The sequence below is a fragment of the Myotis daubentonii genome, chromosome X (genome assembly GCF_963259705.1).
Source record: "Myotis daubentonii chromosome X, mMyoDau2.1, whole genome shotgun sequence".
Classification (NCBI taxonomy): Eukaryota; Metazoa; Chordata; class Mammalia; order Chiroptera; family Vespertilionidae; genus Myotis; species Myotis daubentonii.
The window spans coordinates 104,353,542-104,365,549 of record NC_081861.1 but is presented as its reverse complement, the minus strand read 5'-3'; the positions used below and the strand labels follow the sequence as shown (position 1 = coordinate 104,365,549).

General features: G+C 37.4%; 1 protein-coding gene across 2 annotated transcripts in view; it reads left to right on the top strand.

Moving 5' to 3' along the window:
• Positions 1-12,008, top strand: part of BRWD3 (bromodomain and WD repeat domain containing 3) — a 153,155-nt gene that overhangs the window by 56,662 nt on the left and 84,485 nt on the right. For both annotated transcript variants that reach the window (XM_059679709.1, XM_059679708.1), the window contains exons 7-9: positions 1,126-1,286; positions 3,393-3,614; positions 11,880-11,980. In XM_059679709.1, the coding sequence (XP_059535692.1) occupies positions 1,126-1,286; positions 3,393-3,614; positions 11,880-11,980 (484 nt within the window). The remainder of the gene's footprint in view (positions 1-1,125; positions 1,287-3,392; positions 3,615-11,879; positions 11,981-12,008) is intronic.

Sequence of the window (12,008 nt, the reverse complement as noted above, 5' to 3'; positions counted from 1 at the left end):
CAGAGCCACCTTCCGTCCTCCATTTTTGCTGCTCCAGCTCGCCTTCGCTTGGAGCCTACGTATGCAAATTAACCACCATCTTTGTTGGCGGTTAATTTGCATGTCATACTGATTAGCCAATGGGAGGCGTAGCGAAGGTATGGTCAATTACCCTGTTTGTCTCTTATTAGATAGGACTATTTATACACTATGGCAAAATGTCACCTTGCTTCAAGGTGACTTTGAGCTTATAGGGATCTTATATTTTGATTAAAATATAATGTGTGGGATGTTGAATATTTTTAGTCTGTTCTGGAAGGCTGGATGAATCAGAGCAAGTGAGTGCTTGTAAATCTTTATATGGGGATCAAGACATTTAAGGGAAGTGAAAAGAATACAGGCAGTATTTGAAAGAGAATTGTGCAGACATGTGTTTCATTCTGGCTCATTTTTAATAAAATTAACTACAAGGCAAAAAACAAATAAACAAAATGGAGACAGGATCTAAGATGACCTCATAGGAGAGGAAGGAAGCCTTAAAGTTCATTGGTGTAACTAGATAGAGACCCTACAGTTTCAGAAGCCAAAAAGACAAGAACCTATAAACAAGCCTAGAAAGAATTGTTACTGAGAACCTATGTGGTGTCATGGCTTCCTTTATCTTTTCACTATATAAATCCTCTTATATTACTGTTGAATTTTTAGGGACAGCTATAGATTGGGTGGATGTGTGTGAGGACAGGAAAATTATATAATGTTTAAGATGTATATTTAACAAAAAATAGTTTTATTCTAAAATTCCTTCATTTTATAGTAAGATTTACCTATATATTTAAAGTAACAGTCTCCTTGACTACTGTGTACCAGGAAAGGCAAAATGGGAATGTACCTGAGAAACCATAGTAAAGCAAACAAAAAGTCAGACTTCTGGGATTTAAAAGATTGAGTGTTCTTAATGCTTTGCAGTAGTGAACTTGAGTTCATAAAATCATGAAATGTATAATGAAATTTAGACTTCTCACATGATAGAATTGCTGTGGTATGTGTACCCTGTTTTATCTCATCTTAATATTAATGATTTAACTTCCTGAAGTAGGTTTCACTTTTAGGTTTTAAGAAGTGAATCTCTTATTTTATGTTTTCCAGTGAATATCACCTCTGCCAGGCAATTAACAGGATGCAGTCGCTTCAGCCATATTTTCCCTTCATCTGCTTACCAGCACATTAAGATGCATAAGAGAATTCTGGGGCACTTGTCATCTGTCTACTGTGTAGCATTTGACCGAAGTGGGAGAAGAATTTTTACAGTGAGTGTAAAATTTGTAATACTGTACCATATTAGAGATTAACAACAATTGAAGCTAGGCTTCATGGCATTGAATTATGGGGTTTTTTTTCAGTTTATCCTTTTTAGATACATGAATGTAAGGAAAGATGAATGGAAATTGAAAATCTTTTTCTCATTCTATATAAGTAAATGAATGTGAACTATAATGTCCCCTATCTTTAGAGAAATTTTAATAAATTTTCAGAAGGCCTTATAGTTTAGAGGTGGTTAATTTATATGAAACAAGTTTATCTACTCAATTTCATTTACATTTTAGCAAATATTTATTAATATGCATTTTCCATTTGTCACTCAGTGTAACTGTTGCCAGTTCTGCTTAATTAATGATAACATCATCCTTATGGTCAAATAGTTGAACTATACTACACAGTAATGAAGATTACAGTTATTGTGTATATCTTTCTTTGATTTTAGTATTGGTTATATTTAAAGTTGGGTTTTCATTAAGAAGAGTATACTGTGTGATTTTGAGCACAAAATTGTAGCACACTAATATTTCCAAGAAAAGGCTTATTAGCCTCATTACTTTAGTACTAAGTTAATACAAAACTGTAGGTAATGGCCTAATTTTATTTATTTTTTTGTTTTGTTAATTTTCATCTGAGGATATCCCCCCACGCTTATTGATTTTTAGAGAGAGTGGAAGGGAGGGAGGAGGAAGAGAGAGAGCAATTGGTTGCCTCCCGCACTCACCCCAAAAGGGGCCGGGGATCCAACCTCTAACCCAGGTATGCACCCTTGACCGGGAATTGAAACCATCACCATTTGGTATGCAGGTGATGGTCTAATCACTGAGCAAGACCAGTGAGGGCTGGCCTAATTTTTTTTTAAATTTCTATGCTATAACTAAGGAAGTGGTTTGTATTTTGAGAAAGTGTAATTCCTTGGAGTTCATTACAAAGTCTTTCATGGATATTTGCAAGACTCCAAATGCATCACATAAGTATTTGTTTATTAATGATCACAGTGAAGATGATGATTGCCATCTTGCTATAAATAGATAATTATTAAATAACTTCTTATCTATAATAATAAAAACATACTATGCTAATTAGACTGGACATCCTTCCGAACGACCTTCCAGATGAAGCCGGGGCTGCAAGGGAAGCCCAGGTCCCAGGTGCTAGAGGGAAGCTGGTGCCGGCAGCTGGGGGAAGGACGGCCTACTCTTGCATGGATTTCATGCATTGGGCCTCTATTTTCCATAATGGGGTAGAATTGCTTTTTACTATTTTTTTAACTTTTTTATTAATTAAGGTATTACAAATGTGTCCTTATCCCCGCATTGTCCCCCCATCCCCCCAGTTCTGCCCTCACCCTCACCCCCCTGGTGTCTGTGTCCATTGGTTATGCTTATATGCATGCATACAAGTCCTTTGGTTGATCTCTCCCCCTTACCTCCACCTCCCCTACCTTCCCTCTGAGGTTTGAGCATCTGATCGATGTTTCTCTGTCTGTAGATCTGTTTTTGTTCATTGGTTTATGTTGTTCATTTTAATCTACAAATGAGTGAAATCATGTGATATTTATCTTTCTCTGACTTATTTCACTTAGCATAATGCTCTCCAGCTCCATCCATGCTGCTTTGTACTATTTTTAAAGCTCTTTAGAAATTATTAATAGGAAGTTAAAAATATTTTCACCAGAGATTATCAAGAAAAAGCCTCATGTTTACTGAGAAATGCATGTGGACTTTGGGTTACATTTTTAAGTATTTGTAGAATAAATATTCAAGCAATTAAGAAAAAAAAAAGAAGCTGTCAGGCCTAAGGAAAGAAAGAATGGCAGAGATACGTAATCCTAAAATTTTTTTAGTTGTCAGGGATTGATAGTAGTTTGAGGAGCTCTCACAAATACCATTGCCAGTTTGGACAATGCTTTGTCACTACTATCATTTGAACATCATTTATATTTGCTACTGGATCCATATTATCTGGAGAGGAGAGACTAAAAAGTAAAGGCTTAGGAGTGACTTAATAAAATCTTCCCTTTGTTTCTCCGGCTTTTGGGGGAAGAGGAAATATCTGCTTCATTGTAAATCTTCTGTCCTTTCATGTTGCCATAGGGTTCAGATGACTGTTTGGTGAAAATTTGGGCAACGGATGACGGACGCCTCCTTGCTACACTTCGAGGGCACTCTGCTGAAATATCTGACATGGCTGTAAACTATGAAAACACTCTTATTGCTGCAGGCAGCTGTGATAAGGTTGTAAGAGTGTGGTGTCTTCGAACTTGTGCACCAGTAGCAGTCCTTCAGGGACATTCAGCTTCTATTACTTCCATTCAGGTGAGAAAATGAAAAGATGACCTCTAACATATGTAATAAGGATGAGAATTCTCTTGTTTTTGTTATATTGTGTTGAAAATATTATAAAGAATGGCTGACAGAAAAATGTTGACCTCTTAAGGGCTTTGTTCCTACCCTACAGACATGTATTTTTTAAAGTTCTTGTTTTATATAAATCCATTCCCTTTAGAAATAAATAAAAAGGGAACTAAATAGGTTTTTTAAATATAGTGTGAGGCATCTTATTTGCCTCGTTCATATTTATGAAGAAGGGAGAAGCTTATAAATACTTTTGGGAGTAATACTAATAATACCTGTTAGTCAGGATATAAACAGGTTCTAACTTGAATATTGGCACATTTTGTGTTAACATTTAATCCAAGATGCTTTTCAGTCAGATTTAGAAAGAGAGAGAAGTTTCATGTTAGAAAAAATTTTATTCTTAATTTCAGCTTGATATTTCACATACAGTATATTGGCTTCTTTTAAATACTTTATCATATAATGTTTTTACCAGGTGTTAGTAGTGGAAGTTCTGGATACCCCCTAAAGAACTTTTATTTAATCAAACTAAGCTGAACTTTTGTCCTCTTTGTGTTGAGAGCAAAATAGAGGACTCCTTCTGAAAAGGGCTTTTATTCTTTGGTCAAGGAGATCACTTTTATGGATGATATAATTACTCCAATTTACTTATTCTTTAGTTGCTAATAAGTATGCCGGTCATTTTGTGTGTATGTTATTTAAATAATGTATTATCTGTTTATGAGGAGCTAGCAAGGATTGGGTTCAATATAACATATTGAATTTGAAAAACTTTCATGTCGAATTTTTGATCAGTTGGAATTATTTCATGGATTTTGTTTTGAGAGATTTCCAGGTACTTTTGTTCCCACAATTCTATCTTACAGTATTATTTCTGGAATTTGGAGGTACTCTTATATAACAAAAAATGACTTTATACTGAAAAAATGTTTATGATACTGCTTGATTCCTTCATAATTTCATTTGCTAGTTTCTATCTCATTTTGTTTACTTGTGGGAATTCCCTAGAGATCCATGGGACCTCTTCTCTATCACATTTTTTTCCTTATTGATTGCATCAAATCTCATGGCTTTGAATTTCATCTTTAGGCTGATGACTCTCAAATTTATCTTTGTGTCTTGGGACCTGTCATTTTGCTCCATACTTGTATATTCAACTACTCACTTATGAATGTCTACTACACATCTCAAAGACACCATATTTAAAATTGAATTCCTGTCTTCCTTCCTCAGATCTGATCCTCCCAAAGCTTTCCACATCTAAACAAATGACAGTTTAATCCTTCTAATTGCTCAGAGTAGTTATCCCAGACCTTTTCTTTATCTTATATCCCATATCTAAGTTGTTAGCAAATTATGATGGCTCTACCCTCAGAATGTGTCTAGAATCTGACAAATTCTCATGACCTCCATCTTACTACCCTATTTTAATTATCTCTGATGAGATTGAAATAGACTTCTAACTGATCATCTTATTTCTTCTCTTCCCTCTCTCTTACCCCAGTCTAGCTTCTGCATAACAGACTAAGTGATTTTAAAATGGAAATTAAATCATGTAACTGCTGCTCAGAACCTTCAATAGTTTCCAGACTCAGAGTTAAAGCCAAAGAAAGTCTATTTTTAAAATCATTTTTCAATTATAGTTGACATACAATATTATATTAGTTTTAGGTGTACCCTCCAGTGATTAGACATTATATAACTTACCAAGTGATCATCCTGATATATGTCATACTCATCTGACACCATACATAGTTATTAAAGTATCATTGACTATATTCCTTATGCTGTACTTTACATCCCCCTGACTATTCTGTAATACCAACTTATACTGCTTAATCCCTTCACTTTTTTCACTCATCCCTTTAACCCCCTCCCATCTGGCAACTGTCAAAATGTTTTCTGTATGAACGAGTCTCTTTCTGTTCTACTTCATTATTTTGTTTTTTAGATGCAAGGCGGGTGCCAACAGGGGCCCCGTTATTGCTCCGCCTGCTGGTCGCCCCCACAGATTGGCCCTGATCACCGGCCAGGCCTAGGGACCCTCATATATTGGGAATATTCCTTTAGATTTAAAAATTAAAACCTGGCAAGGCTACTCTAACACTGAAAAAACAGGATGATGCAGTGATGACTTGCGTGGACTCTGGCTTGCATATTTTGTGGTCAGCCCTGATTCTGACACTTATAACTGTGTGACAAAGCAATTACTTAACTTTTCTCTGCTTCAGTTTTTCCACCCACACGATGGGGAAAATGGTACTACTCAGAAGGATCATGTTATGTACTACTTTTTATAATCAGGGCAAAAAAATGTAGCTTCCCATACAACAGCAAGATGCCTTTCACCTGTATGAAAAGTATGGTCACTGGTGCATGCAGCATCCCAGATTGTGAGAGGGAGGTCTGACTGCTGGTTTAGGCCTGACATCCCCCAGTGGGTCCCAGATCACAAGAGGATGCAGGCTGAGTTTCATGCACCATGCCTCTGGTAGATAGATATGCATTTACTGCCATTTTATTCTTATTTTTTAAATGCTTTTTTAAAAAATCCTCACCCAAGGATATTTATTCCATTGCTTTTTAGAGGTGTGGGGGAGACAGAGAAAGAGAAACATCGATGTGAGAGCGACACATCAATTGGCTGCCTCCTGTCCACACCCCATCTGGGGCCAGGGATTAAGCCTGTAACCGAGGTACATGCCCTTGACTGGAATCGAACCTGGGACCCTTCAGTCTGAGGGCCAATGCTCTTATCCACCGAGCCAAACTGGCTAGGCTATTATTGGCTAGCGCTATTGTTCATATTTTTGATCTTTTTATTTTCCTCTTAAACAAAGACCCTTTAACATTTCATGTAATACTTGTTTGGTGGTGATGAGCTTCTTTAGCTATTTCTTATCTGGGGAGCTCTTGATATGTCCTTCAATTCTAAAATGATAGCTTTGTTGGGTAGAATAATTTGGTTGTAGGTCCTTTCTTTTCACTGCTTTGAATATCTCTTGCCAATCTTTTCTTGTGCTGTGTCTAAGATTCTCTCCCTGTCTTTAAACTTTTGCATTTTAATTATGATGTGTCCTGGTGTGGGCCTTTTAGGGTTTATCTTATTTGGGACTCTCTGAGCTTCCTGGACCTGTATGTCTATTTGCTTCAACAGGTTAGGGAAGTTTTCTGTCATTAGTCTTTCAAATAGGTTTTCATTGTATTGCTTTCTCTCTTCTTCAGGCAGCCCCATGATGTGAATGTTGGTACACCTGAAGTTGTACCAGAGGCTCCTTACACTATCATTTTTTAAAATTCATTTTTCTTATTTTAAATTTATTTTTGTTGATTTTAGAGAGGAAGGGAGAAGGAGAGAGAGAGATGGAAACATCAGTGATGCGAGAGAATCATTGATCAGCTGCCTCCTGCACGCCCCTTATTGGGGATCGAGCCTGCAACCTGGACATGTGCTCTGACGGGGAATCAAACTGTGTGTGACCTGGTTCATAGGTTGATGCTCAACTACTGAGCCACGCCAGGTGGGCTAATTTCTTTCTTTTTTTTTTTCTGTTCTGATTGTTTTTTGCTTTCTTACATTCCAAAGTGCTGATTTGACCCTCAGCTTCATCTTCTCTACTATTGATTCCCTGTAAATTTTTCTTCATTACAATTAGTTTATCCTTTATTTCTGGCTGGTTCTTTTTTTTTAATTTCTTTATTGGTTAAGGTATTACAAATGTGTCCTCATCCCCTCCATTAGCCCCCAACCTCCCCCCCCCACTCATGCTCTCATCCCCCTGTTGTCCATGTCCATTGGTTTGGCTTATATGCATGCATACAAGTCCGTTGATCTTTTCCCCTTACCCCCACCCTCCCCTACTTTCCTTCTGGGGATTGATAGTCTGATCGTTGTTTCTCTGTCTTTGGATCTGTCCCTGTTCATCAGTCTATGTTGTTCTCTATATTCCACAAATAAGTGAGATCATGTGGTATTTATCTTTCTCTGACTGGCTTATTTCACTTAGCATAATGCTCTCCAGTTCCATCCATGCTGTTGCAAATGGCTGGCTGGTTCTTTTTATGGTTTCCATGTCCTATTTTTATGCTGTTGAAATTCTCATTAAGTTCATCTACTCTTCTACTAAGTTCATTGAGCATCCTTAAAGCAGTGTTTTGAACTCTGCATCTAGTAGATTACTTGTCTTATTCTTTTTCCAGAGTTTTGTTCTATTCTTTCATTTGGGACGTGTTTCTTTACCTCCTCATTTTGGTAGCCTCCCTGTGATTCTTTCCATGTATTAGGTAGAGCTGCTATGTCTCCCCAGCTTGGTAGAGTGGCTTTATATAGTAGGTCTTATAGGGTATAGTGGCACAGCCTCCCCATTCACCCAAGCTGGGCACTCCAGGTACGACCCTCCCCCCCCCCACTGTGTGTGCTGTGTACACCCTCCTGTTGTAGTTGTACACCCTCCTGTTGTAGTTGAGCCTTGATTGCTGTTGGCACATCAGTGGAAGGGATCTATCATGAAGGCGATTGGCTACAAGGACTGGCTACAACGAACTTGGAGGATTAATTGTCCAGGGCCCCACCCCATGGAGTAGGACTTACATCAACAGTGTTCTCGTGCCCATTAAGTCTGCTTCTTGAGGTTATCTCTTATGGACGAGGTTGAGTGGTGCTTCGATGTGCTCTAAAACTCTCTACTTTGTACACTGGCTCTTGGGATCCTGGCAGGTACAGGCCGAGGTCAGCTGCCAACTGTGCTCTGTTCAGGGCTTCTCAACATGAGCTATAGATGGCTGCTACTGTGTTGGGTTTGGTGGTGCCCATGTGTGCCAAGCTGCAAACTAAGGCTGGCTATTGCTTGTGGACGTCTGGGGTCATGTAGGGAGAAGTATAGGGCATGCCAAGGCCAAATGCTACTCGTTTGAGAGACTTTTGGGAAGTCTGAATCTTGAGCCAAGATAGGCCATTCTTTTTTTTTTTTTTTTAATATATTTTATTGAGTTTTTACAGAGAGGAAAGGAGAGAGATAGAGAGTTAGAAACATCAATGAGAGAGAAATATCGATCAGCTGCCTCCTGCACACTCCCCACTGGGGATGTGCCCACAACCAAGTTACATGCCCTTGACCGGAATCGAACCTGGGACCTTTTAGTCCGTAGGCCGACGCTCTATCCACTGAGCCAAACCGGTTTCGGCAAGATAGGCCATTCTTATGAAAAACTAGAAACATCTTGGGTGGGCCCACAAGTTGGATGGGGTGGGATATCAGGGAACCACCAGGGTGGGGCAAATAGTGATAGCCAGGTTGATGGAGACTTAGGAATGGTGCCCACCTACAAACTGTGTGGGGGGGTCAGAAAAGGAACAACAGCCTCTGCCAGCACTTCTGTCTGGGAGAAAGATACCTGGGAGAAAGCTGTCCCCGTTCCGTAGCTCTGGTCCTGATGCCAGACATTTTAGTTCCTCCTTGTATGTCCCTGGTGCCTTTCAAGCTACTGTTTGTGGCCCCAGCAGCCTTCCATTGCACTTAGCCACAATCCTTGTGGTTTTATTGTTTGCGTTATTTTTTATTTTTATTGAATTTATTGGGTTGTTATCCTATATAATAAAAGAGCTAATATGCTAATTAGACCAAACAGCAGAATGACCATCCAGACGACCTTCTCAGCCCCTTGCTGTTTGACCTACCTCACCTCTTTCTGCTTGTTTCCTCTTATTCCGCTTATCAACTACATTCTCTGCTTTTTTTTTTTCCTCACCTGAGGATATTTTTCCATTGATTTTTAGAGAGAGTAGAAGAGGGAGGGAAAGACAGAGAAATATCGATGTGTTTACATCAATTTGGCTGCCTCCTGTACGTGCCCCGACCAGGGCCTGGGCTGGAGAGGAGACTGTACCCGAGGTATGCACCCTTGACCAGAATCGAACTTGGGACCCTTCATCCATAGGCCGATGCTTTATCCACTGAGCCAAACTGGCTAGGGCTCCTCTCTGCTTTATAGACCTCTCTAGCTACACTCCTGCCTTTGCTTTTACTCTTTCAATGAATATTCACATGGCTTGTTCCTTCAATATCTAAGCTCTTTGTGCAAATGTCACTTTGTCAGGGAGATGATCTCTGACCACCTTACTACTTTGAAATTGTAAATTGTCATCCCCCCACCAACATTTCCTATCTCCCCATAGTTTCATTTTTGTCCATACTAATGATCAACGTTTAGCATGCATTCTATATGCTTTATTTATTCTTTGCTAATTGTCTCTATTAACATTATGCTATATTATCCTTCCCGTTTCTTTTTCTGAAAAGTTTAGATAAAATGGTATGATGTTAGTAGTGGCTGCTTCTGGGTGATGGGATTATAATTAGCTTTTATTCTGTTTTTCTATATTTCCTATATTTTCGTCAATAACTACGTATTTGTATTTGGAAACACACATATGTTTTCTTTGTATAATCTCTAACATGATTTCTCATTTAAAAACAATCCAGTTAAGGTACATTGATGGGCTATATCATCCTTTGTGTTTGATGAAGCAGTTTAAATATAATGGGAATAAAAAAATTTTTCTTGAAACTTAATAAAATTATACTATTTCATACTTAATTGTCTCTTTCCTATATATCAGAGATCAGCAAATCTATTGGCCAGTTAGTAAATATTTTAAGCCTTGCAGGGCATATTATCTCTGTTGCAACTAAACTGTTAGTGGGTGCAAAAGCAGCCATAGACACTGTAAGTTGATGTATTCCAATAAAACTTTATTTAGATAAACAGGCACCAATTTTGATTTGGTATGTTAGCTGTAATTTGTAGACTCCTGTTAAACACTGTGGATTAAACTTTCTAATGGAAGCTCCTCTATCTCAGAAGTGAAGATATAAACATGCTACTTCAGTATTGGTTTATTTTACTGTGCATCAACTGTTAATGGATAATATTAATTGATAATTTTTATTTGGTTTTAACTCTAGTCATTTGAAGTTCTATGCTTCCAAAAAAAAAAAAACTAAAGAAATGATTTCTAATATTTATAATGATCATTTCCTTTTTATTTAAGTTCAGGATTTATTTAAACTTTAAGCATCTTGATCCTTAGTTGTCATTTCAGTGAAAGGTGTATATTTATTTCTGTTTGGGATTTTAAATCTCCCAGGCATTCTGGAGACTGTGGTTTGATTTTCAACTTTTTCCTTGTCCCAGGCATCAAGAAACCAGTGGCTTTTCTCTTTGTGATTTTTTTTTTGAGGACTTGTAAAATACTGAAAATTAGAGCTTGAGAATCCTACATGATAAATGGTCTACCTAGGGTAGAAGTCATACTTTAAATAGGCAACTTAATCTGTTGTTTAATCTATTTTTCCCACAGTGATATGAACAAAAATTTCATCTAGTTTACATTATCCATAAAAACAAATAAAAATGATTTAAATTTAAAAAGCACTAAATTGACATTGTACTTCATTGAAGTAACTGTTTAAACAAACTATTAAAACTCAAATACTTAGATGTTAGCTACCTAATCATTGATTATAGATTTACTTGTGATACCCTATTCATATGGAACTAAAAGTTTCATAATTATTGCTCTATAAGCATATATTTAGCAGATTTGTAATGGTTTAACTAGTAATGACTTTGAGTTTTTTTCTCCAATAAAAGTATTGAAGTAGCCCTGACTGGGTGGCTCAGTTTGTTGGAGCATCATCCCACACCAAAAGGTTGCTGTTTCAATTCCTTGTCAGGGCACATACAAAGGTTACAGTTTCGATTCCAGGTTGAGGAACAGGTGGGAGGCAACCAATCGATGTTTCTCTCTCTTTCTCTCTCTCTCTGTCTCCCCCAACCTTGTCTCTCTCTCTCCCGCCCCCTCTCTCCCTCTCTCCCTTCCTCTCTAAAATCAGTTTAACAAAAAAATATATCTTCGGGTGAGAATTTTTAAAAAGCATTGAATAAACTTAAAGAGTGATGTTGAATAATTTGAAAATAATTATTTTTAGGACTAAAATAATTATTTATCCTACATTCAATGACTGATTTTTTTCTTCACTTTTTTTGACATTTTGTAAGATATTCATTCATGTAAGATATTTAAATAATTTATTCAAACTGAAATTCTTGTGAATTTATTTAAAGTAATTTGTTAAAGTGGTTATAATTTTAGAACATACTGTGTTTAAAAAAAGTTTGAACATGAAAGCTTTTTAATTGAATTAGAACTTGTTTGTTTAGTTTTGTCCATCAACTAAAGGCACAACCAGATACCTCACTTCTACCGGTGCTGATGGAACAATCTGTTTCTGGCAATGGCATGTAAAAACAATGAAATTTAGGTAAGTTTGCATTTGGGTTACAAATTTG